We start from the raw sequence: 27,855 nt of genomic DNA, 5'->3' as shown, positions 1-27,855 counted from the left end.
CCAGCTTGAAGACAGTTGGAAGAACAAATTCTTTCTTAGTGTGTTCATTCCATGTAGTCCTATTCATTCTATTCACTATTGGATGAGACCCACCCACACTGGGGAGGAGAATCTGCTTTACTCTCAGGCTACCAATTCAAAAGTTAAACGAATCCAGCAACAACCTCACAGACACATCCAGAATGATGTTCAACCAAATATCTGGGCAACCCACGGCCCAGTCAAGTTGACACATAAAACTGACCATCACAAAAGGGAGTCATTTCAAGTGAATGTGAATGAGGCTCTTTAGTTTATTTAATTAATTAATTTTTTTAGAGATAAGGTCTCCCTCTGTTGCCCAGGCTGGATGGCAGTGGCAAGATCACAGTTCACTGCAGCCTCAAACTCCTGGGCTCAAGTGATCTTCCTACCTCAGCCTCCTAAGTAGCAGGGTCTACAGGCATGTACCACCATGCCCGACTAATTTTAAAAATTTTTCTCTGGGGAGACAGTCTCACCATGTTGCCCAGACTGGTCTTGAACTCCTAGCCTCAAGTGATCTTCCAGCATCAGCCTCCCAAAATGCTGAGATTACAGGTGTTAGCCACCATACATGTCCTATTCAGTATATTACTCTGTCAAGAAATGTACCAGTTCCTTGACCCCATTAATAGGAACCATCCCTTTTGGTTTTAACCTTTCAAGATCTTTTCTTTGCTATGACCATTTAGCCAGCCTTCCTGGCACCCAGGAAATGGACTCTTGCTTGGCTCTGGCACTTTCCGTTCAAGTAGCCCCTTCTGCATGCTGACACCATTCAGCACTGGAACCTGCTGGTGCTTTGCTGCTCACACCTGATCCCTCAGCACAGTGGTTTACATGCCAGCCTCTGCCTGAAGCTTGCCCTTTGTCAGGTCTCACTGACCCTCCTTTGTAATCCAGCATGTAATCGAGGCATCAATCTAATTCATTCATGACTTCTTATTGCCCCTGCATCCTGCTTCATATAATCCTTAGCAAATAATTACTGGTGATACTGAGCAGATGCCTGGTGCTAAGTACAGTGCTTTCCATATCTTTTTAGTGTCAGAGTCTTGCTCTGTCACTCAGGCTGGAGTACAGTGGTGTGATCATAGCTCTCTGAAGTCTCAAATTACTGTGCTCAAATGATCCTCCCACTTCAGCTTCCCAAATAGCTATGACTACATGTGTGTGCCACCATGCCCAGCTAATTAATTTTTTTTTTTTTTGGTCTGTGTGAAGAGACAGGGTCTTGCTCTGTTGCCCAGGCTGGTCTGGAAATCCTGACATCAAGTGATCATCCCGCCTTGGCCTCCCAAAGTGCTGGGATTACAGATATGAGCCACCATGCCTGGCTGTTTATCTTCTTTAATATTTACAACAGTACTATTCTCTTCAGTATGTATTAAAACCCTAGTTTTACAGAAGAGGAGACAGGCTTACAGAGGTCAAGCAACTTATTTACCTGGCTGATAAGGGCAGAGGTAGGATTCAAGTCTAACACTATTTTTGACTAGAAAGTGCTGATTCTTTTTTTTTTTTTTTTTTTTTTTTGAGATGGAGTCTCCCTCTATCACCCAGGCTGGAGTGCAGTGGCACGATCTTGGCTCATTGCAACCTCTACTCCCGGGTTCAAGTGATCCTCGTGCCTCAGCCTCCCAAGTAGAGCTGGGATTATAGGCACCCACCACTACGCCTGGCTAATATTTGTATTTTTAGTAGAGACGGGGTTTCACCATGTTGTCCAGGCTGGTCTCCAACTCCTGACCTTGGGTGATCTGCCTGCCTTAACCTCCCAAAGTGCTGAGTTTACAGGCATGAGCCACCGCACCCAGCCAATTCTTAACCATGAAACCACTCTGCCTTAGTTTCTACTGCTGTAACAAATACCTTAGACTAGCTAATTTATAAACAACAGACATTCATTGCCTACAGTTCTGTGTGTTGGAAAGTCCAAGATCGAGATACCTATAGATTTTGTGTCTGGTGAGGGCTGCTGTCTGCTTCCAAGATGCTGCCTTATTGCTGCATTTTCACATGGTGGAAGGCAGAAAGACAAAAGGGCCTTGCTAGTTCCTTCCAGCCCTTTTATAAGGGTATTAATCCCATCAGTGAGGGAGGAGCCCTCATGGACCTAATCAGCTTCTAAAGGCTCCATCTCTTAATACTATCACATTAGAGTCTTAGATTCCGGTGTATGAATTATTGGGGGACACATTCATTTAGACCATATCACTGGCTTACATAAAATCCAGAAAGATTGTTTTCATGACAGTCGCTTAAATATTTCACAGTGAGTGAAACTGCTGTTGAAAATATTTATTTATTTTTGTTTGTTGCCCTCTATAGAAGGATCCATCTTCAAGTTTTAGTTTCAGGACAAGGTTTATCTTTGCTTGAACTTGGATATTTCTCTTCCCTTAGCCAAGGAGAGAATCTTAAAGCTTGGGTTTCCCTAGGCAGCTTGGAGTGAAATTTAGTCCTTAATTGCAGCAGCTGTTTTTAGCTTACTTAGGATAATGTTCTTCCCTTTCTTGAACATGACTGTATATATCTATATGGATGGTTCCATTGCACATGGTTTCTTCCCCGCTAGACTTTGAGCTTTTGGATTGCAGAGACTAAATGAACTGAATGTGTACCTAATTTTGTAAGCTGCCTTTTTTTTTTCAGAAGCAAATTATGTTGGTATATCAAGTGAGATTCAGTTGTGACCAGTTTTCTCTGCAAAGTACTCAACATTTATTCTGTGGCTGAACTGGGGCGTGGGTTGGAGATGCTTGCTTGAGTATAATATCCTTATTGTGACTGTAAAAATTTGTGTAGTGAATCCAAAGCTGCAGACAACCAGGTAAAAGGTGACAAGAGGAAGATATTTATAAAATGCTGAGAAACTAGAGTGATGCATGGTGGAATGGAAGGAATGCTTTTTGTACCGACCTTATTGGGTCTTGTTCCAAGAAGCAAATTAGATAAGAACAGAGCAGGTGTCTTTCCATGCTTGTGAAGACTTAAACATTGGTTAAGATAGCAGCTGGTGAGGCTCATCTAGTGAGGCTTAGCTAACAAATTAGGTAATATCAGAGCAGGTGTCTTCCCATGTTTATGAAGACTTAAACATGTTAAGATAACAGCTGGTGAGGCTCACTGCGTGTGGGACTGGTGCTGAGGGTGAAGTTGAAATCACATAAGAAGTGTTAGCCAGGGTTGACGTCTCATTTTCTGGACCATGGATGTCTCAGTCTGTTTTGTGCTGCTATAACAGAATACCTGAGACTGAGTTGTTTACAAAGAGCAAAGATTGGTTTCTTACAGCTCTGTAGGCTGGGAAGTCCAAGGCAAGGGTCCTACATCTTTCAGGGGCTGCCTTGCTGTGTCGTCCTGTAGCAGAAGAGGAAGAGAGCATGAGTGTTAGAGAGAGAATGAAAGAGACAGAGAAGGGAAAGGGGCCGAATTCATGTTTTTTCTTTTTTTTTTTTAAAGACACTCTTGTTGCCCAGGCTGGAGAGCAATGGCATGGTTTCAGCTCACTGCAACCTCTGCCTCCTGGGTTCAAGCAATTCTCCTGCCTCAGTCTCCTGAGTAGCTGGGATTACAGGTGTGCACTACCATGCCCAGCTAATTTTTTGTATTTTTAGTAGAGATGGGGTTTCACCATGTTGGCCAGGCTGGTCTCGAACTCCTGACCTCAGGTGATCCACCTGCCTAGGTCTCCCAAAGTGCTGGAATTACAGGCGTGAGCCGCCGCACCCAACTGAACTCATCCTTTTATCAGGAACTCACTCTTGTGATAGGTAACCTATGTCTGCAATAACAGCATTAATTCTGACCTCATGACCTAATCACCTCTTAAAGGTCCCACCTCTCAACACTGTTGCATTGGGGATTAAGTTTCTGACACACAAAATTTTGGGGAGACATTTACATTATGGCAGTGGGTATCAGTCCGTACTCAAATGACCGTGACACGCAGTCCCAAGAAATCAGGATTGGCCTTAAGGAAAAGATAGAGTAGTCCTAATTCACACATGCGATTCTCCCTTTTAAAGCTTTTTGGTCTGAAAATTAACTTGGAGAAAAAAGAAGGTGGTCATTGAAGTGTTCTTCTAGAGAAAGATTCTTGTATTTTGTTTAAATATAAGGATAGATGTGGAAACATCTGACTTGTAACTAGCTGAAGATGTACCTCTTATAATTAGCAAATGCATATACCCTTTGTAATCAGCATCCCTGCTATTTGCAATTGTCCTGTGGATGTACATGCTGTTAGATATGGAAAGAGTTAAGGGCGAGGGGATGGGTTGCAAGCTGACAGTTGGCTCTTGCCTCAGCCATGTGTCTGTTTTACTTTTTGGGGCCCCGAGCATTTGGGAGAGTTGTCCCAGTTGTGATGAGCGAAAAGCACCTTTGATAGAAATAGAGAAACCAGGAAGTGTAGCCTACTTTGTGGGAAGATAATTAATTCATTTTTAGACATTTTGAGTTTGAAATGAGGGTTTGACATCCGGGTGGAAATGTCTGGCACTTAGCTGGGGCTGCTTAATGGAAATAGCATGTAGGATGCTGGAGTTCTAGAACAACTTCTGTCACTAACTGGCTTTATGTTCCTGGTTAAACCTTTTAATTTTCAGGGGTTTCACAGGTTGAGTGCTGCCCAGTTCACCTTCCAGAAGCTCTGATACAAAGATGTTCTCTACCCACTCCTTGTGATTGACTCCCTGTGCTTCCTGCCTGTTGGCCCTAATTCTGCTCAGAGGTTTATCCATCCTCTTAGTCCCCTTTGCTAGATGGGGAAGCAGAATGTGAAGCATTCGGCGTCTTGTTCAAAGTCACGGAGAACATCATTAGACAAGTTGGGCCAGGAGCTATGCTCTTTCTGCTTTGGAGAAGATAATCTTCCCATCTGCCTTTCCTCTTTCGTGTCTGCTCATTCTTCCATTCTCTTCCATTGTTTTTGCTGTCCTTTTATCTCACATCTCTTTTTCCCTAGCCTGGAGCCTCCAGTCAGCGTTGCATTAGTGGAAACTTCTAAGCCCCATCGATGACCATCTGGGTTCAGGAGCTTTTTTCTGTTGGTCTAGAAGGATGCTTTAACTTTGTGTGAGAGTGCTGGAAGTAGCTTCATTGTGGGACACCTAAAGGCGTCACTCCTGTTTCCAGCAGGGCAGGTGTGATTAGCATTTCAGAATGTGTGTGCTCACACACCACTCATGTAAGCAGCATCTGCATCTCAACCAGATTTGGCAGCCGCTTCTTGAGATGCAGAGCATTGCATGTACTTAGAGCTTGGGCATTTCCTACCTGTTTCGAGTGCCGTGTGAGTGCAACGCCTGTATTATCTGGGAGAAGTGAGACATTTGGATCTCTGCTTGATCACAGACAAGACATCTAGACGTTTAGTCCTTGGGCATCCCGACACTTCTGGGATTCTCAGCCCTTCCTTACAAGCATCAAGTGAGAATTTATTGGGCCAAGGAAAGGAGTCAAGGATATTGCCATTTGCATAAAGAGATAGTTTGATGGTGATGTGGTGTGCCATGATTAACAAGGACAACATCGTTCAAATTCATAATTAAATGGGGAAAATGAAGTAAGATGTACAGTGAAGGAATGGGAAGAACCTGAGTTCTTTTGGAAATTGCTCAGGTCATTGGGACCCTGGAAATATCCTGACTTTCCCACTAGAAATATTATTGCTATTTTTAAAATGATACTGGCCATCTGAAAATCAGATGGTCCTTTAAAAAAGGAAAGGAAGGATGAATGATGATGTCTTTCTTTTCCCCTCCCCTGTTCTCTCTTGGGCAGGGAAAAGATGCCGTTCCACCATGTGACCGCCGGCTTGTTGTACAAGGGGAATTACCTCAACCGATCGCTCTCTGCTGGCAGTGACAGCGAACAGCTGGCTAACATCTCCGTGGAGGAGCTCGATGGTAAGGAGCCTACCCTGTTTGGGGGGTTGGCCCCCCCTCCCAGGGAGGTGTTTGTGGCTATTGTGAAGCTCAGCTGAAAGCCCTGGACTTTGGCCACTCCTTGGCAGTTGCGGCCAAGTGTAACCATGGCATGATGGGAAAGAGTTCAGAGACAAAATTTTGCCCAAGTGACTTTTGTGTGTGTGTGTGCGGGACAGACCTGATAGCCTGAACAATCTATGGTGGATATTTCGGTTTCCTTGGATGTTGACTGGAACTTAAAATGTGTTATCCAATTTCTGGAGTCTTTATCACCAATGAAATTGTCTTGTTTCTGTGTTGTCACTGACAATGGAGTCCATCTGCAGGGGAGGTTTAAGCCCTGTTAATGGCTGTCTCTTGACTTCTGGCCATGGTGCTTTGAATCCTGCCCAGATCAGAATCATCTGGAAGCTCTGTCTAGGTGACAGTGGATAGCAATTATTTTAATTGCCTCTGTTTCTTTGTAACACAGTACAGCCCTGGGTGCTCAAGGCAGGGGTTAGGGGTGGACATAAACCTGGGAACATGATGACTAAATTCATCCTAGGACTGTGTCTCATTGTATCTTGGATAAACCAATCCTCTAATTAAAAAAAATTAAAAATAGGAAAAACAAGTTTTGTTTTTTTTCCCCCCTGGAATAGAGAATTTGGTTGATTTGGCCTGATGTTTTTACCTAGGTACTACATTGGCTGAGGTCAAACCAGAATCAGTTTTCCCTGGTGTTTTTGAATACTTTGTTGTTTGTAATAATACCATTTTAAAGCACAAAGTTTAAATTTACTTTCTCAAGTAGAGAAGTCAGAATTACCCCAGATGGCCCACATATTTGCTTTTAAGTGTAATGGTTCAAATCAGTGTGCTTTGTATGTGCACATTAGGGAGCCTCATTTCTCCCAGAAGGAAGATGGGGAGGACATTTGGCTCTGAGACAGTGAAGCCAAACTTGCTTCACAACAGGCAGGAGGTGAGGGAGGTGAAGAGGAGAGGCCATTGAATAGCTTCTCCTTCTCTCATCCATTTTGCTTGTGTGCTTATTTAAATGCTTGCTTATTTACGTGAATAAGCAGGGAGGCAGGAGAGGATGTGGCCCCGGTGGGCTGGGTCCAAGGAGAGTCTGGGGGATGTTTGAAGAAGTGGAGTGATGGGGGCAGAGTCAAGATTCCTAGGGATAGCGGCTGCTCACTGTGGTCTGGACAAAGACTGGTGGCCTGAGAGGAGAGCAGGAACCCTTACATCTTCTGGTCTTCAGTTGAGCAAAAGGTGTGCTGGTGCAGGACACAGAAGCAGGAAATTGAGCTCTGACCTCCTCCAAAGTGAGCCCATACAGGCGACCACAAATCAGGCTAAGGCTGCCCTTGGGTGGTGTCTTGGTCTGTTCAGGCTGCTGTAACAAAACACCATAGACTAGGTGGCTCATAAAGAACAGAAATTTATTTCCCACAGTTTGGGAGGCTTGGAAGTCTAAGATCAAGGTGCAAGCAGATTTGATGTCTGGGGAAGGCCACTTTCTGATTCATAGGTGTCACTTTCTTGCTGTGTCCTCATATGGTGGAGAGAGTGAATAAGTTCTTTTGGGCCTTGAGTATATAAGGGCACTGTCTTAGTCTGCTTTGTGTTGCTATAACAACATAGTACATTCTGGGTAATTGATAACAGAGAAGAAGTATATTTGGCTGATGGTTCTGAAGACTGGGAAGTCCCAGTGCATAGCACTGGTATCTGGTGAGGGCCTTCATGCTGTTTCATCCCATGACAGAAGGTGGAAAGGTGACAGAGGGTAAGAACGAGAGCAAGAGAGGACTAAACTCACTTTCATAATAGTCCACGCTCTGGATAATGAACTCCCCCCTGAGATAATGACATTAATCCATTCATGAGGGCAGATCTTTCATAGTCCAATCACGTCTTAACCATCCCACCTCTTAGCACTGTCATAATGCCAATTAAATGTCAATGTGAGGTTTGGAAGGGACATTCAAACCATAGCAGGCACTAATCCCATTCATGAGGGCTGTTCCCTCCTAATCACCTCCTGAAAGACCTCACTTCTTAATGACATCACGTTGGTGGTTAGGTTTCCACATATGCATTTTGGGGGGACCCAAACATTCAGCTCATATCAGGTGTGTTTGGGAGGTGAAGTGAGGCCCAGGCTTTTCCTACCTATGGGAGTTTTCACTGTGAATGGACATTAGGGCAGGTGGTGCATTAATGTGGGGTGGGTGTTCGCTTGCTTGTGTTTATTTGAGTAGATACTCCAGGCTCAGTCATCAGCAGGAGGGACTGGGAGTCCCCCATGCATGCAGGACCCACTGAGTGGCCCTGGCTGAGAACTGGGCAACACTATCTATATGTTTTGGGCAATTCTTTAAGAGGTTAAAAATCACTAACCAAATGGAGTTTGGAATCATCTGTGGCTTTCCATATTCTCCCCTCTTCCTCCTTCCCAACTTCGCCATGAATGATTAGGAGATGATTTCTCTGTGACTTCTCAGCGCAATGGCTTTTTTCACTGTTAAATTCAAGCTCTGCTAAGGCAACTGTTCAGGGCCACTGTGGGGGTGCATGGCTTTTCAAGAGGGCTGCTGGCTGGATGTCAACCCTCCCCTCCCTACTTGGGTGCCCTGCTGAAATGCCCTCCACTTTCTTGGACAAACAGAAAAGCATGTAAACTTGCTATTTTAATCAGGCAAAGGCAGCTTGAGAAGGACTGAAATGCACTTTTTCAGTATGTAGATTAGCGGGAGTAATTCTAAGAGCCCTCCAAGCCCAGGCTGGCAGCCTGAACATTGGCAGCCTTGGGGTAGTTTATTGAGTGAAGTGGGGGCTTTATAAAGGCCCGAGATTGGCTGGTGAAGATGCTGTGTTTGTCCTTCAGGAGGGTAATCCAGGTTCTCAGCCTGGGGAAGGGCCATTTATTTTCTGACGGAAGATTCACTCTACTTATTTATTTAGTTTTTGCCAAGGTGAACACTGAGTTATGACTGCTCTTGGTTTATTACAAGCATCTCGGGGCTCCGGGCAGGACAGTGCAGATGTGTTCTGAGTTTAGAGCAGGCATGCAGGGTCTGGAAACCAACTGGCTTGAATCAATTCAGATGACTATGGATTGGTCTTGGGGAAGCCAGTTTCCAGGGCATAGTTTGCTTGCTGTTCTCTCGGGCTGCTTCACGGCAAGGTGACCCTAAAGTTCTGCTGGTTGGGGGCACTCATTTACCCTCAGAGGACAGGTGGTGCTGCGCTGGGAGTTGATGTGTTGGACACTGATGGACATCGCAGCATCCTTTGTGGTCTGGCTGCCTTGAGCATAGGCATTAGTTGGGTGCTATTCTTATCTGCTGTCTAGCTCCCCACCCTGTAGCAACTGCAGCCTTCTGCTTGTGAATGGCTACACGTTTCCCCACCTGTTCGTGTTTATCACCAATGATGGAAAATCCCTTTCCTCCAGTGTAAGGGCCAAAGGTGTGCACTTCATGAATGGTTATCCTCAGAAAACAGGCATGAAAAGGACCACTTGCCATGCAGGTCATTTTCAGCTGCAATTCCCTTCTGGGAAGTCCCTATTTCTTCTCTTTACACAAAGCTCAGGAGGGAAACATGCAAAGCTGCATCAAAATGATCAGATTAAAGTTGGGAATCACCCAGCCAAACTCAGTGAAGGTGGATTGATGGAGACATTCATTCATTCATCCATTTTTATTCATTCATTAAACAGATGTTTACTAGGTGGAGGAGGAAATGCCTTCTAGGTAGTAGAGGAAAATCAAATAAGCATAATATTCATTGCCTCTTTCCAAGGAGCTTACATCTATCCAGGAAGTTTATGCATATACCAGATTTATTAGCAATATCTTACACTTTTAGAGTGCATTATATGGAATTCTATTAGATATATGCAGTATGATTGTTGAAGAATAGTTTTCTTAATGTTATTTATGGAATAATCTCGTGATACTTTTTTTTTTTTTTTTTGAGACAGTCTCACTCTGTCACCCAGGCTGGAGTGCAATGGCGTGATCTTTGCTCACTACAACCTCCACCTCCCAGGTTCAAGCTATTCTCCTGCCTCAGCCTCCCAAGTAGCTAGGATTACAGGCACGTGCCGCCACGCCTGACTAATTTTTGTGTTTTTAGTAGAGACAGGGTTTCACCATGTTGGCCAGGCTGGTACTGAACTCCTGACCTTAAGTGATCTACCCACCTTGGCCTCCCAAAGTGCTGGAATTACAGCTGTGAGACCCTGTGCTTGGCCTTGTAATGCTATCTTAATCTTAAACTAAATTCACCTCCATCTGAAGTTTACCTGTTTTCTTTAATATATAATGTTCCATTGTATATAAATGTATCTTAATTTATTTTCCTATTTTATTTTCAATTGATATTTGGGTTGTTTCCAGTTCGGAGCTATTAGGAAATAGCTATTAGCTATTTTCCAGTTTGTGAAAATCTCTTCTGTTTCTGGTCATAAGTTATTTATATATGTATTCATAATAAAAGTCTTTTTCTCCAAGTCTTCCAGATGATGGTACCTTTCTTTCGCATGCACCTTTTTTTGTATAATTTATATTGCTTTTTTCTATTATGCTTTGTAACTCAACATTATGAAGTTTTTTTGTAGGCTCAGTATTTGTCAGTAAACAAGGTTTGTAAGGAGTCTACCTTTGGCCAGGCACAATGGCTCATGCCTGTAATCCCAGCACTTTGGGAGGCTGAGGCAGGAAGATCACTTGAGCCTAGGAGTTGGAGACCAGCCTGGGCAACATAGGGAGACCCTGTTTCTACAAAAAATTAGCGGGACATGGTGGTGCATGCCTGTAGTCCCTGCCACTTGGGAGGCTGAGGTGGGAGGATCGCCTGAGCCCAGGAGTTTAAGGCTACTGTAAGCTATGATTGTACCACTGCACTTGCACTTGAGCTGTGGTGACAAAGAAAGACCTTGTCTCTAGGGAAAAAAAAGAAAGAAAAAGAATCTTGCCTTCTTCACTTTATCCCAAACCTGAGATAATATTCCCCACCCACCCCCACCCCCCCTTTTTTTTTTTTTGAGATGGAGCTTGCTCTGTCGCCCAGACTGGAGTGCAGTGGTGCAATCTTGGCTCACTGCAACCTCTGCCTCCTGGGTTCAAGCGATTCTCCTGCCTCAGCCTCCTGAGTAGCTGGGATTACAGGCGTGCACCACCACGACTGGTGAATTTTTGTATTTTTAGTAGAGACGGGGTAGTCAGGCTGGTCTCGAACTCCTGACCTTGTGATCTGCCCACCTTGGCCTCCCAAAGTGTTGGGATTACAGGTGTGAGCCACCGTGCCCGGCCTAACCCTTCTTATCCTTAGACTGGTGAGAGATTGATATGCATGCCATCTCCAGTTTCCAGAAGACATTCATGTAGCCCATGGCTCTGGGCAGAGGCGGGGGTCTCGATGGTTGTTCCTGCTGTCTTTGCTCCCTATGCCACAGAATTCTCCATCTCTGTTGTTTGTTCTTCCCCTCTCCTTCTCTCCTTCCCATTCCCAAACTACTCTTGTACATTTGGTCATCCCTAGGAACATTTTGGCTTTCACCTATGCTGTATAGATAACCGAGGATGGGACATACCAACCCATGGCTGCAGTTAAGTTGTGTTCCCCGAATGAGCTTAAAAAAGGGTGCTGCTGAAGTGGGTTTGGGTTGAGGAATAGATTCCCATGGAAAACAGTTGCTGTGAAGTAGGGAGTGACTGCATGATGTGCTGTCAATGTATTGTGGTGAGTCAATCTTCCTTATGTGCCACTGTAGTTCCAAGTGTGGGTGGAAATTGTGTCTCTCCAATTTCATTGGTGGGGCAATTAGCAAAAATTCCCAGCCTCTCACATGTGTGCATGTTTCAAAATTAATATTTCTTTTTCTTTCTTTTCTTTTTTTTTTTTCTTGAGACAGAGTTTGGCTCTGTCGCCTAGGCTGGAGTGCAGTGGTGCGATTTTGGCTCACTGCAGCCTCCACCTCCTGGGTTCAAGCAATCCTCCAGCTTTAGCCTCCCAAATAGCTGGGACTACAGGCGTGCACCACCACGCCCAGCTAATTTTTGTATTTTTAGTAGAGATGGGTTTTTGCCATGTTGGTCAGGTTGGTCTCGAACTCCTGACCTCAGGTGGTCCACTTGCCTCGGCCTCCCAAAGTGCTGAAATTACAGGCGTGAGCCAACACACCTGGCCTCAAAATTAATATTTATACTGATATACTCTTCTGTATATCATAGGGGGTATTTTGAGTATGGAATAGACATTCCAGACTGCCATCCTTTGAACCTGGGGTTCCATTTTAGTAGTTGACCAGTGTCACTTTGACTATTCCAGAGTCACTGCTCTCCTGCAGCTCAGTTTCTCTAGGAGCCCCTATTTGCCTCCTGTAGATGCTTTTTTTTTTTTTTTTTTTTTTTTTTTTTGCGCCAGAATCTCGATGTGTCACCCAGGGTGGAGTGCGGTGGCACGATCTCAGCTCACTGCAACCTCTGCCTCCTGGGTTCAAGCGATTCTTCTGCCTCAGCCTCCCGAGTAGCTGGGATTACAGGTGCCCACCGTCACGCCCGCCTAAATTTTGTATTTTTAGTAGAAATGGGGTTTCACCATGTTGGCCAGGCTAGTCTTGAATTCCTGACCTCAGGTGATCTGCCTGCCTCAGCCTCCAAAGTGCTGGGATTATAGGTGTGAATCACCATGACTGGCCTAGATGACTTTTAATGTTTATTCAGGACTTTCTGCAGCATCTGGCACTGTTGCTCATGCCTTAGTTTTTGCAGTCCATCACTGCCTTGGTACCCATGTCATTACCTAGATCCCCTCCTTCCTCTTTTCTATGTATTTGTCATCTCTGCATTCATTGTGTACCCCTCATCCCCTGCCTGCTGAAAAATGTTTTTTTTGTTTTGTTTTGTTTTGTTTTTTTTTAAAGGCAGGCACAGTGGCTCATGCTTACAATCCTACCTACTCATGAGGCTGAGGAGGGAGGATTGCTTGAGCCTAGGAAGTCAAGGCTGCAGTGAGCTATGATCATGCCACGGCACTCCCTCAGAAAAAAGAAAACAAAAAGAAATATTATAAAAAAGAATGGAAGATATTCGCCATGCATTCCTAAACCTCTCTAGATTTGAAATTTTTAAAAAAGATTAAAGAAATATGAGGCACACTCTTGACTCCTGGGGTTGGGTTTTGTTGCCATCTGTCCAGGCATCTACATTCTGATGACCTCAAGATATATATCTGCAGTCCTGCCTCCCTCTTGGATTTTAGACCTAGTACCTGTAGTCCTGTGCAGGTGTCTCACAAGTGCCTTAAACTCCAAATATCTAAAGCCGAAATGGATTTTCTTTATTCTTGAAAACTGCGCCTCCTCTGGGATTTTTCCCAGAAAATTATATTGCCAGTCAGCCACAGCAGTCATCTAGGAATCATCCTTGTTATCTCTTGGTCCTTACATACAGTCGTTAGTCCCATATAGCTTGACCTCTCTTCATATTCTGTAACTCTTCTTTCCTCTCTGATCACATTGGTATTGCCTTGGGTCAGGTTTCCACTTCCTAGACAACAGCATTCACTGGAGCTGATCTTACTGGATTTCATCTATGATCTACCCACGTGTCAGTTCAGTTCGATACCATTGGAGGGATGCTACTCAAATGCACACTTAGTTAGTTTATTCCTTGGCTTATAACTTCTTTTCTTGTTTGTTTTTAAGACAGTGTCTTGCTCTGTTGCCCAGGCTGGAGTGCAGTGGCACAAACATGGCTCACTGTAGCATTGATCTCCTCATCTCAGGCCATCCTCCTGCCTCAGCCTCCCAAGGTGCTGGGACTACAGGTGTGTGTCACCACACCTGCTAAATTAAAAAAAAATTTTTTTAGAGATGGGGTCTCACTATGTTGCCCAGGCTGGTCGTGAACTCTAGGGCTCATGTAGTCCTCCCACCTCAGTCTCCCAAAGTGCTGGGATTACAGGCATGAGCCACCACACCCAGCCTTGGCTTATTAAAACTTTTATCTACTTTTTTTGTATATATACAAATAAAAATACATTTTAAAAAATATTTCTTTAGTCTTAAAAAATTCAAATCCACAGAGGTTTTTGGAAAGTAAAAGTGAATATCTGTATATCCTTCATTTATTTAGAATTTATTTATTTAGTTTTTTGAGGCAGGGTCTTGCATGGTCACCCTGGTGAGTGTAGTGGTGCCATCAGAATTCACTGTAGTCTTGATCTCCTGGGCTCAAGTGATCCTCCTGCCTCAGCCTCCTAAGTAGTTGGGATTATAGGCATGATCCATTGTGCCTGGCTTACTTTTTAACGTTTTTCAGCATTTAGGGTTTTTTTTTCTCTCTCAACACACACACACATACATACACATACACACACACACACACACACGGAAACACACAATTTTTTTTCATATCTAGAATTTTCATTTGGTTCTTTTTTATAGTTTCCATTTCTTTGGTGAGATACCCTATCTGTTTAATCATTAAGACAATAGTTTTCTTTAATTCTCTGAATACACTTTCCCATGTTTATAATAGCTCTTTAAAGTTGTATGTGCTAAATCCAACATCAAGGCTCTAGGCCATCCTGGGATTGGTTTTTATGGACTTTTTAAAAGGACTGTGGTCAGATTTTCTTTTTTCTTTGCATGCCTGTGAATATTTGACTGTAGACTGAACATTGTGAATCCTATGTTAGAGTGATTATGTGTTATCTTTCTCTGAAGAGTGCTGATTTTTGTTCTAGTAGGTAATTCAATTACTGGCTGACCATCTTAAATTTGTGTAGGTTTATTTTTATGCTTTGTTAAGGCAAATCAGAGGAAACTGACCATCTCTTAAAAGGTGGTCTTTCTAGTGTCTTAGCTGGATGCCTGGAGTACTAATGAGGTTTTTCCACTATCTGCTGCTTCAGTTATAGTATTTGTTTTCTGTTCTCAACCTCATAGCAGCTGCTTCCTCGTAAGTCTTATTTAAAATCTCACCTTGCATGTTCTCACTCATAGGTGGGAATTGAACAATGAGAACACATGGACACAGGAAGAGGAACATCACTCACTGGGGCCTGTTGTGGAGTGCGGGGAGGGAGGAGGGATAGCGTTAGGAGATATACCTAATGTTAAATGACAAGTTAATGGGTGCAGCACACCAACATGGCACATGTATACATATGTAACAAACCTACATGTTGTGCACACGTACCCTAGAACTTAAAAGTATAATAAAATAAAATAAAATCTCACCTTGCATCTGGATAACATAGGCTTTAACCATATGTGCATGGGGAACCCACACACGGGCTTCTGATGTTCCCTCTGCATAGTGTTCTTCTCTCTCCTGTCCTACCCTGCGGATTCTAGTTCCTGCAGCTACTACATGAATTATGGTTGGCAAATTGTCCCCAGGCAGAGAGCCAGGTTGAGCATGGGGCTTGCCATGTGAATTTCCCTTCTCTTTGAAATTGTAATCTTGTGCTGCCTGTTGTCATTTGCCTGAAAACAGTTGCCTCATATATTTGGTTCAGTTTTATTGTGCCTGGCTTATGGCACATGGTGGGAGGGTTATTCTTGCACAAGTTTCTTTGTCATACCCAGAAGTCTGTTACAATTAGTTGTGTGTGTGTGGTGGGGGGGGGGGCGGGGGGGCAGGGTCTTGCTCTGTTGCCCAGGCTGGAGTGCAGTGGTGTGATCTCAGCTTACTTTATCCTCCACCTTCTGGGCTGAAGTGATTCTCTTGCCTCAGCCTCTCAAGTAGCTAGGACTATAGGTGCACGTCACCACGCCTGGATAATTTTTGTGTTTTTTGTAGAGACAGGGTTTGCCATGTTGCCCATGTTGGTCTTGAATGCCTGGGCTCGAGGGATCTGCCTGCCTCGTCCTCCCAAAGTGCTGGGATTACAGGCATGAGCCACCATGCTCAGCCTGTTACAATTAATTTAATTTTATTTTGTTTACCTGAATTAGTTAAAATTGTCAACCATTATGGCACTTTACCTTTTAACATTTCACTTCTGCTTATCATTCTTGAATAGCTCTCTACAGCCTACAGCCATGTTACCGGTATCTAGACTTGGTGACAAAGCGTATGAAGTCCTGTGTGGCTGAATCCCTTCTTTTTTTTGTCTGCTTCAACTCCCTGCTTACCCTCCACACGATCCCCTGCTGCCTTGAGCTCCCTCCTCCTTCTCCGCTTTGGTTTAAGCTTCTTGGGCCAGACATATTCTTTGTCTGCCTGGGAAATCCCTACCTATTCATTCGACTTTTTAGTTTCGATATTGTCACTGTTGTCATCATCATAATCGTCATCACAGCTAAAGCTTATTCAGTGCTTACTATGTGCTAGGCACTGTTCAAAGTGGTTTATGTGGATTAACTCATTTAACCCTTTCAATCATCCTATTATACATGTACTATTATTTTAATTTTTATTTATTTATTTTTAAAATTTTAAAGACAGGCTGTCATTCTGTTGCCCAGGCTGGAGTGCAGTGGCACGATCATAGCTCACTGCAGCCTCAAACTTCTGGGCTCAAGCAATCCTCCCATCTCAGCCTCCTCAGTAGGTGAGGCTACAAGTGCAGAATACCATGCCTAGCTAATTTTTAAATTTTTAGCAAAGACAAGGTCTTGCTATGTTGCCCAGGCTGATCTCAAACTCCTGGTCTCAAGCAATCCACCTTCCTCAGCCTGCCAAAGTGCTGGGATTACAGATGTGAGTCAACACACCCGGCCTAGGTACTGTTACTAACTACATTTTTGCAAATGCGAAAAATCCAGAAGTTAAATAACCTTGTCCAAGGTCACATAACCAGCATCTGTTGGACCTGGGATTCAAACTGCCACCTGGCTGCACAGCCCATGCCATTCACTTTTATGTACTGAATCCTGCTCCTTGTGAGATGAGATCCTGTGTGCTTCCCTTGTACCCGTCATGTCACCATCACATATATCTCTGCCACCATTGTGACACATGGGTGAGCACTTGGCTGATTAATCAAATTTCAGTGGGTGGAGAGATCTTTTTAAAGCTCTGTGTGAGCCCAGAGTGCTCCTTACTGAGAGGAGAGGTGTCCTGCAGCCCAGGAAAGGCTGGCCATGAGCATGACTTTATGCCAGGAGGGGGGCTGGTTTCTGTGCAGTAAGCTCTGGAGGGCCCTCTCCACCTGCCACCCGTCTGGCCCATCCTACGTTTTCTTGTAATGAAGGTACCCCCGTCCCCTACTGTTTTCTCCCTTGCTTTTGCTGGTTGATTTCAGGATCCCAGAGGCAAACTCAGCTTGCCTTTTTTGGAGACATTTCTCTCTACAGGCTTTCTAAGAGGAGGTTTGAAGGAGGCAGAAACATTCTTGTTACAAGAAGAGAAGCTCACAACTCTTATCTGATGGCTTAAAGTTCTCTCCTCCAGAGGAAGCCTAAAACCTACGCAATGAATGAGCCACATCATCATCCCAATAAGAGGGGGAGTGTCAGATATACAGCTCTGCCCTGAGCTGGGAATTAGCTTTACAACTTAACGTCTTTTATCTGCCTAGGTACCTTCCTCCTGGAGGCTTGACCTGCCCTTTGAGCCTTGAGAGAGAGATCTTTTGTGGAGAGTTGTGAGGCTTTGTTAGCAGGGCAGAGCAGGGATTTCTCTGATGGTAGCTGCTTCCAAGGGCCCATTCCTTAAAGGGGCACTTGCTAAGTCTTCTAGTAGTTTCCCGCATGTTGTTCTGAAAATGCATTTTGATAGCTGTGGCCAAGAAAGAAACCCGAGTACCTACCTTCCCCTCCAGCTTCGTGCTATTAATTTGTAATTTATATTCTGCCTGTTTCCAGAAGTGATCAAGACATAAGATAAAAGAAAAAACACAACTGCAAAGGCTGTCAGAATAGAAATAGAAAATAGAAATCCACACACAGGGAGGAAGGAAAAAAATATGACGGCTCCTTAAAGGAACACATTGGCTCGGAATGTGCATGACATTCGCTGCAAATTTCCAATTGGTTGAGGCAAAAAGTTAAACACCAGTTACCTGATTCCAATGATGGCCTTAAAGTGTCTATTGGAAGAATGGTTTTCTCAACTATATTTTAAACAGAAACTCTTTGCTCCATATTCAAATTATCTAATATACAAGTATTTTGTATTATTTCAGACACATTGGTGGCTTTCAACCTTACCTCACTATCAAATTCCTGTGGACTTTTTCAAAACATATTTCTTCTAGTAATAGTAACCTATCACGATGGTGATTTTCAATGAGGAAAGAGGTGCTCATACTAGACTTTCTAGATGCAAGGAGATGGGGGTACATTGTAGTTTAGTTTTTTTTTGTTTTTTTTTTCTGAGATAGGATCTTGGTCTGTTGTCCAGGCTGGAGCGCGGTGGTGCCTTCACTGCTCACTGTGGCTTTAACGTCTCAGGTTCAAGTGATCCTCCCACCTCAGCCTCCCAATGGCACAGGTGCGTGCCATTACACCTGGCTAATTTTGTTTTGATTTTTATTTTTGGAGAGATAGGGCGTCACTATGTTTCCGAGGCTGGTCTGGAACTCCTAGGCTCAAATGATCCTCCCTCCTTGGCCTCCCAAAATGCTGGGATTAGAGGTATGAGCCACTGTGCCCAGCCTTTGTAGTTTAGAAAGCCTTCCCAACAGGTTGTCTAAATACTGGTTTTAGAAAATGTTTCCTGGGTTCTTATTTCTAAGAACCCTGCATGAGATACCAAGCAGAGGGTGGTATCTTGTTATGCGAAAGAACCTGCTGCATCTTAAAGCATGGCTTTGACTTGAGCTATTTGAGGAACAGGAGTAACCAAGTGTTTATCTCAATCATAAAATCACCTTTATCTTGTTCCTGGGGAACCTTTCACTTTCAACAGAAATACATCGTAATAGATCTAGTAAGGTAGTTAAGCCCCATCATGCTTCCCCAGGTAACTAAATGAGTTAACCTGTTGAGTAGAGTTGTTGAATATTATCCATCTGGATGCTGAAGGGAGTTTGCCAAAACCCATCATTCCGATGTTGGCTTCACTGACACTGAGTTATTTCTCCTTGCAGTAATTGGCCAACAGCAGGTTCAGCTGTTCCCTGGGACTACTCAAGAATGTGATATTAGCAACATGTTCTAGCAGCAATGACTCCAGTGGTCTTCTCTCTTCACAGTGGCATCCAGGGCATCTAAACGTTGCTCCACTCATCGCAGGTGATGAGTTAGGACACACCCATTTAAAATACAAATTTGCTCTATCAACATGGTCATTAATATTTACTTCTCAAGAAGGAAGAGTGTTGAATTTACATCCAGACCTGTATTGCCCTATTACTGTGTAACAAATGACTCAAAAACTTCCTGGTTTAGGTTGGGCATGGTGGCTCATGCCTGTTGTCCCAGCACTTTGGGAGGTGAGGCAGGAGGATAACTGGAGGCTAGGAGTTCAAGACAAAACCCTGTCTCTACAAATACTACAAAAATTAGCCAGCAGGTACATGGATGGAGCTGAAGGCCATTATCCTTAGCAAACTAATGCAGGAACAGGAAACCAAATACTGCATGTTCTCACTTGTAATCCGGAGCTAAATGATGAGAACACATGGTCACACAGAGGGGAACAGCACACACTGGGGCCTATCAGATGGTGGAGGGCAGGTAGGAGGAGGGAGAGGATCAGGAAAAAATAACTAATGGGTACTAGGATTAATACCTGGGTGACAAAATAAGCCTGTACAGCAAACCACTATGACACAAGTTTACCTATGGAACAAACCTGCACATGTACCCCTAAACTTAAAAGTTGTTAACAACAACCACAAAAAATTAGCTGGGTGTGGTGCTGCATACCTGTGGTCCTGGATACTCAGGAGGCTGAGGCTGGAGAATTGCTTGAGTCCAAGAGTTCCAGCTTCCAGGATGCAGTGAGCTATGATCACACCACTGCACTCCAGCCAGGGCAACAGAGTGAGACCCTGTCTCAAAAAAAAGAATTCTGCTTATTATTTTTGAGCAGGAAGTGTTGTAGCAGATTAGGATCTACAGACATCTATAATTTTAAAGTGTTGGAGGTTTGTCCTTTTTTGAAGATATATTTTGTTCAAAGATCTTAACTGGCTTTTATATTCAATTCTGGAGTTGGGCAACACCTCATTCTATAAAGTGAGTGTTCTTATGAGCTGAGCAGAAAAGTTTGGTTTTATAGACAGAAAAGGGCTGAGGAAAGCAGAAACAGAAAACAAAAAAAGCAGATTGATTGTTTCAGAGTGACTTTTCCTTGTAAAGGTTAGAGCAGAGGGACTTCCTTCTCATGCTGACTAAAACGGGCTTGCTTAGGGATTTGGCTACCAGCTCTCAGTCTCCTGACTTCTCAGAAGGTCATATAAACCACTTAGTTTTGGCTCGGTCGTGTGGAACTTTTAGCATGAGGGACTCCATTTTGGTTTGGTTTATTGGGCCGCGTGCAGGAGCTCAGTCTAAACCAATGGCCTCCCATCAATTTCACTTAATATTTATGCAAAGCAGTTCAGCAAGGTGTAAAAGGAGGGGAGTCAACAAGGAAGGCTGGATGGCCTAGATCCTTGAAGCCTGCAGGAGGACATTAATTTGGGGGGAATTTGTTTCATCCTTGAGGCAGTGCCTAAATATATCATGCTTATCCCTGGGAACAAACACAGTGAAATGATAGGCACATAGTGACTGCTCAAAAATACTTGTTGAATAAATGAACACTAGTTCCTCTGATAAGAGAACTTTGTCAAAAAATGAGCTCATTAGGCTGGGCATGGTGGCTCGCGCCTGTAATCCCAACACTGTGGGAGGCGGAGGAGGGAGGATTGCTTGAGGCCAGGAGTTCAAGACCAGCCTGGGCAACATAGTGGGCAACATAGCACAGGCTGGGCAAGCAGCCTGTACAAAAAATTAAAAAGTTAGCCAGGCATGGTGGTGGGTACCTATAGTCCAAGTTACCCAGGAAGCTGAGGGAGAAGGATTGTGTGAGCCCAGGAATTTGAGGCTGCAGAGAGCCACGATCATGTCATTGAACTCCAGCTTGGATGACAGAGTGAGTCCCTGCTTAAAAAAAAAAAAAAATAAAATAAAATAAAAAAGCATGGTTGAGGATGCATGGCGTTTGACTTACTTCACCACCCCACAAGTTTTGATTTTCTCACCTGTACCATGTGGATAATAAGAGATAATACATGCAAAGTGAGGAATTACTATTCCTATTATTGTTCCTATCTGTTGGGCACTGACTGCATGCCAAATACACACAGTATGGGAACAATAGCAGGAATAGTAATTGTTGTTATTGTTATGATGATGCTTCTAATTATGATGGAACAAACCCAGACAAAGGACCACCACCCCAACACTGGGGCAAACAGTAGCTCTTTAGAGAAGCAAAACACTGGACCGGGTCCAATGCAATTGTTCTGCCAGGACAGGCCCACTTCACAATGTGAATGCCTCTAACTGGAGAGGCCTGTCAATAAATGGAAGAATCTGGACAACCCATTGTGATTCTTTGTGTCTTAGCTCTAAGCACATAAGGATAACTTTCCTACTCCCCCACCTCAACCTCAGCACTTTGTATCGCAATGGCTATCCTCATTGATTTGGATGGTGGTGGGTGTTAGCATGCCTATTTTCAGGAGTGTTCCTTTTCCCTGATTATTCTCACTCCTCTTGCGGTTTCCCTAACCTCATCTGGTTAAAATTCAAGGCCATTTTTGTTTCAATGTTTGCTTCCAAACTCTACTCATCAACTTCAATATTAAGAGTTTGTTTGTTACACTGAAGTGTTATGGTGATGGTGAAAAAAGTATGTGGTGGTGTTGTTTTTTCCTGTAAAGCTGCTAAAATAGGCTGCGTGTGGTGATTCATGCCTATAATCCCAGCACTTCTGGAGGCCGAGGCAGGAGGATTGCTTGAGCCCAGGAATTTGAGACTTGCCTGGGCAACATAGGAAGATCCCATCTCTACAGAAAATCATTGAAAAAATTACCCAAGCGTGATGTGCACACCTGTAGTCCCAGCTATTTGTGATGCTGAGGCAGGAGGATAGCATAAGCCCAGGACTTGGAGGCTGCAGTGAGCTATGATCGCACTCCAGCCACTGCACTCTAGCCTTGGCAACAGAGTGATACCCTAAGGAAAAAAAAAAAGCTGCTGAAATAAATGGTTTCAGGACTGCAGGTGATGCTGGCCTCAGGAGTGTGCCACCATTTACATGCTTATGTGTACAGATAGATTTTTTGTGTTTTGGTTCTTGTTTTTGTTTTTTTGAGACAGAGTCTTGCTCTGTCACCCAGGCTGGAGTGCAGTGGCGTGATCTCGGCTCACTGCAACCTCTGCCTCCCAGGTTCAAACAATTCTCCTGCCTCAGCCTCCTGAGTAGCTGAGATCACAGGTGCGTGCCACCACGCCCGGCGAATTTTTGTATTTTTAGTAGAGATGGGTTTCACCATGTTGGCCCAGCTGGTCTCGAACTCCTGACCTCAGGTGATCTACCCTCCTCGGCCTCTCAAAGTGCTGGGATTACAGGCGAGAGCCACCGCGCCCAGCCTACTGATAGTTTTTAAGCTGGTGCCAGTTGATGTGGGCTTTGCTGCTGTTACTCTGCTCGTATCCAGTGGAATGAGCCTCAGGGTATGTTGCAGACCTCAACCATCTACGTGGCAATTTAACATCTCTGAGCCTAGAAGCACCGTGTCTCATTGTGATAGATCATAACATTTTTGGTCTGGTACCCCTGTGCCATTTGTAAGGGACTTTGGAGAGCTTGCTTCTCTGCCATCTGGTGCTGTGGTGGGGGGAAGTGGGAAAAAGGGTGCCATGGAGACACATCTGAGAACTTAGTGTTTCTTATATCTGTGGGGGGTGCTCCTCAGATAGCCAAGTGCAATGGCTTAGCCAGCACCCACTGGGGGTGTAAAACTTGAGGGTTTCAGGTGCGTGATTGATCATGGTTTTGTGCTACTCCCTTTAAGATCCCTTCAGAGGTGCCACTCTTTCTGGGAAAAGTGCCCTGAGCTGCTGCTGAAGTCTCTTGCCAGATTTTGAAGATCCTCAGTAAGCAAGTTAAGAAAAATGTTTCAAATTTTGAATCTCCACGACTGTGGCTGATCAGCCTAGCAGCCTAAGTCTGAAGTTTTTAACCTGGGGTCTGTGCACCTGTGGAGCTTAACAATATTGTGTGTGTTTATGAGTAGTGATGATTTTTTCTGGAGAGAAGACAGATCTGTAAGTTTTGTCATATGGAGTTCAACAAAAGGAGTTTGTCAAAGGAGTTCAACAAAAAGGGTAATGTCAATTGCTAATCCACACTTCATGAACTGGACTTCTCTTATTCTTATCACTGCACAAGGCTTTTACTTTGTTTTGCTTTGTTTTTTATTTTATTTTTTCTGGAAACAGAGTCTTGCTGTGTCTCCCAGGCTGGAGTGCAGTGGTGCAATCATAGCTCATTGCAGCCTCAAACGCCTGGCCTCTAGAACTACAGGTGTGTGCCATCACACTCGGCTAATTTTTACATTTTTTTATAGAGATGGGATCTCACTATGTTGTCCAGGTTGGTCTCAAACCCAAGGCTTCAAGCTGTCCTCCCACCTTGGCCTCCCAAAGCACTGGAGTGTTTTGGTTTTGGTGGGAAGACTGGACAAGGTATATTGATGCTTGCTGATGAGATCCTTTTTGCATTTTAAAAGGTTGCATTGGTTGTGGTTTGCAGAATGGATTTGAGAGAAGTGGGCCTTGAGGCTGGGGCAACAACCAGAAACCCTTTTGCGTAGTTAAGGGAGAAAGGAAAGGGCTTAGACTGAGGAAGGAGCAATGAGTTGGGGAGAAGTTGGCATGGGAATTTAAAAATACAGACCCTTGTTGCGTTTATGTTATTCTATTTGATGTTTGCAATAACTGGGAGGCATTGGTATCCCCATTATACAGATGAGAGAAATTAATGTGGAAGGGATTAAGTCACTTGCCCAAGTCACACAACTCATAATTGGTGGGAGTGGGATTCCCGCTCAGCTTAATCGGACTCCAAAGCCCATGCTCTTAATTAACTACCATGTTAAATTGTCTCTACTGTAATTCATCTTGATGAGATATGGATGTGGGGGTGAGGAGTGAGGTGTGTGGCTGCTTAACTAGGTAACGAGGTACAGGTGGTGACAACTGCTGAGACCAGGGACAGGGAGTCGGGATAGGGTGGGATGGTGATGAGAACTGAAGGTCATCTTACTGGAGATGTCCAGTGGGTTCCTGCATATTGACTTCTGGGACTCAAAGTGTTTATCCCAGATACACAGATTTTGGAGTCTTCATTATACTAAAGTGATGATAATGAGAAGACGGCCAAAGACCCATCCCCAAGGCCCAGCAGTCTTAATCATGCTTGATCACAAGGCAGTCAGTGGTGGCTGGAGAACTGGGAGTCACTGCTTCTCCAACTAAGTTTCTTCATATATTTTTTTGATATATATATATATATTTTTTTAATTGAAATGGAGTCTCACTCTGTCGCCCAGGCTGGAGTGCAGTGATGTGATCTTGGCTCACTGCAACCTCCGCCTCCCAGGTTCAAGCAATTCTCCTGCCTCAGCCTTCCTAGTAACTGGAATTATAGGTGTGTGCCACCGTGCCTGGCTAATTTTCTTTCTTTTTTTTTTTTAATTTTTAGTGGAGACAGGGTTTCACCATGTTGGCCAGGCTGGTCTGGAACTCCTGACCTTGGGTGATCTGCCCACCTCGGCCTCCCAAAGTGCTGGGATTACAGGTGCCCACCACCGCACCCAGCTAATTTTTGTATTTTTAGTAGAGACAGGGTTTCACCATGTTGGCCAGGCTCATCTCGAACTCCTGACCTTGGGTGATCTGCCCACCTCGGCCTCTCAAAGTGCTGCGATGACAGGCGTGAGCCACCGCGCCTGGCCGGCTTCTTCATATCTTTTGGCTGTGTTTAACATGCCATGCTTAGTCCCCTAGTTTTCCATAGTATTCTGAAAGCCAAGATCCCCTATCAGAAAGATGAACACATTGAGTTCAAAAAGTCACCTGTTTGTGTTCAGTGAATCTGGTTTATTGATTGACAGTGCCCTTGGGTTATTGATTGGTAGAGTTCTTCTCTTTCAAACTGCTTGTTTGAATCAGAAACTGGTCTTAACCCAGTAGCTGTCTCCGATTTTAAAGGAAGTTCACTCTGGCTCCTGGCCACACAAATCTCTTTTTCAGGGTATCATAGAAACATGCTGTAGTTCCCTCTGCTAAATGGAACCGTAAAGAGACTGCAGGAAATCAAAGATTGCCTGCCTATAATTAGGGCTGCCCCATGGATAAGGAGCTTGACTTCTTGCCAGTGAAGGAGCAAATTCCAGGGATTGCGAAATCTCACTGAACTTGGTTCAAATCCTGGATGTTCTGTTTATGATCTCTGTGCTCTTGGGCAAGTTTTTAAAAAAAATTTCATTTCAATAGTTTTTGAGGTACAAGTGGGTTTTGGTTACATGGGTAAGTTCTTCAGTGGTGATATCTGAGATTTTGTTGCACCCATCACCCAAGCAGAGTGCACCATTCTCAATATGTAGTCTTTTATCCCTCACTCCCCTCCCACTCTTCCCCCTTGAGTCCCCAGAGTTCATTATATCATTCTTAGGCATTTGCATCCTCGTAGCTTAGCTCCCACTTATAAATGAGAAAATACAATATTTGATTTTCCCTTCCTGAGTTACTTCACTTAAAATAATGGCCTCCAACTCCATCTAAGCTACTGCAAAGGCCATTGTTCCATTCCTTTTTATGGCTGAGTAGTATTCCATGGTGCACATATACTACATTTTCTTTATCCACTTGTTGGTTGATGGGCATTGAGGTCGACTCCACATTTTTGCAATTGCGAACTGTGCTGCTATAAACGTGTGTGCATGTGTCTTTTTCATAGAATGACTTCTTTTCCTTTGGGTAGGAACCCCATAGTGAGATTGCTGGATCGATTGGTAGATCTACTTTTAGTTCTTTAAGGAATCTCCACACGGTTTTCCATAGTGGTTGTACTAGTTTACATTCTCACCAACAGTGTGGAAGTGTTCCCTTTTCACCACAACCATGCCAACATCTATTATTTTTTTATTTTTAACATTGTGGCCATTCTTACAAGAGTAAGGTGGCATCTCATTGTGGTTTTAATTTTCATTTCCCTTGGGCAGGTTTTAAACAGTCACACATCTCAGTGTCCTCATCTGTCAAATGGGGTGATATGGTTTGGCTGTATCCCCACCCAAACCTCAACAATTGTAATCCAAATTGCAATATGCACGTGTCTAGCGAGGGACCTGGTGGGAGGTGATTGGATCATGGGGGCGGATTCCCCCATGCTGTTCTCATGATAGTGAGTTCTCACGAGATTTGATGGTTTTATAAGTGGCTGTTTCCCCTGCGCGTGCTGTCTCTCTTGCCGCCATGTAAGATGCCTTGCTTCCCTTTCTGCCATGATTGTAAGTTTCTTGAGGCCTCCCCAGCCATGTGGAAGTGTGAGTCAATTAAACCTATTTTCTTTATAAATTACCCAGTCTTGGGTAGTATCTTTATAGCAGTGTGAAAATGAGCTAATACAGTGGGGAATATAATCACCCACCTCCTGGGAGGAGGATGTGGCATGATGCCTGGCACATGGCAGGGTACTTGGCAATAGCTGAGTTATTAGTACTATTGCTTGGCATGTCAGGGGGAAGGAGTAAGGGAATAGAGCAATAATGAATTTCCTTTATCTTTTCCCAGTCTGTCCAATTAAAAATGAGTTAATAGGGTCAGGCATGGTCATGCATGCCTGTAATCCAAGCACTTTGGAAGGCTGAGGCAGGAGGATTGCTTGAGCCCAGGAGTTTGAGGCTGCAGTGAGCTACGATGGTGCCATTGTGTTCCAGCTTGGGTGACAGAGCAAAACCCGGTCTCAAATTTGAAAAAAAAAAAAAAAGAATTGATTGAACAACACTGGAAAGTGTGAAGGATATTTTAATGTGAAAGGGAAAAACCAAGTCTTATCTGTGAATCCAGAATTTTGGTCATCTTTTTTAGAAGTGTGTGTATGTGTATGTGTGTGTGCATGTGCTTCTTTTTTCTTTTTTAGAGATGGGGTCTTGCTCTTCACCCAGGCTGGAGTGCAGCGGCATGATCATAGTTCACAGCAGCCTTGAACTCCTGGGCTCAAATGATCCTCCTACCTCAGCCTCCCAAGTAGCTGGGACCACAGGCACATGCCACCACACCCGGCTAATTTTTAAAACTTTTTGTAGAGATGAGGTGTAACTCTATTGCTGAGGCTTGTCTCAGACTCCTGACCTCAAGCGACCCTCCCACGTAGGCCTCCTAAGGAGCTGGCATCATAGGTGTGAGCCACTGTCTCAGGCCAGGCAAGAATTCTTCGAGATGGAATTTCTTGAAGTGGAGGGGCAAAAAAGCCCACCATCTAATAGGACACTAATAATGTCCCCACAAGTTGTGAAATCTTGAAAAGTGCCCATCGCTTCAGTATATCTCTCCTTAAAGAATATTTATTTAGGCCGGGCACGGTGGCTCACGCCTGTAATCCCAGCACCTTGGGAGGCTGAGGCGGGTGGATCACGAGGTCAGGAGTTTGAGACCAGCCTGACCAACATGGTGAAACCCCATTTCTACTAAAAATACAAAAATTAGCCAGTGTGGTGGTGTGCATCTGTAATCCCAGCTACTCAGGAGGCTGAGGCAGGAGAGTGGCTTGAACCCAGGAGACAGAGGTTGCAGTGAGCTGAGATTGTGCCACTGCACTCCAGCCTGGGCGACAGGGCGAGACTTTGTCTCAAAAAAAAAAAAATTATTTAAGTGAGCTAGGCTGGGCGTGGTGGCTCACAGCTGTAATCCCAGCACTTTGGGAGGCTAAGG

At 44.2% G+C, this 27,855-nt stretch overlaps 1 protein-coding gene across 6 annotated transcripts in view; it reads left to right on the top strand.

The window, feature by feature from the left end:
* CALN1 (calneuron 1) overlaps nucleotides 1-27,855 on the top strand; it is a 670,983-nt gene that overhangs the window by 168,839 nt on the left and 474,289 nt on the right. For all 6 annotated transcript variants that reach the window (XM_030796752.1, XM_030796756.1, XM_030796753.1 and 3 more), the window contains one exon: nucleotides 5,812-5,936. In XM_030796752.1, the coding sequence (XP_030652612.1) occupies nucleotides 5,812-5,936 (125 nt within the window). The remainder of the gene's footprint in view (nucleotides 1-5,811; nucleotides 5,937-27,855) is intronic.

Source organism: Nomascus leucogenys, chromosome 17 (assembly GCF_006542625.1).
Source record: "Nomascus leucogenys isolate Asia chromosome 17, Asia_NLE_v1, whole genome shotgun sequence".
NCBI classification, from domain to species: Eukaryota; Metazoa; Chordata; class Mammalia; order Primates; family Hylobatidae; genus Nomascus; species Nomascus leucogenys.
Note: the sequence above shows the minus strand (reverse complement) of the source record. Positions and strands in the feature narration are given on the sequence as shown.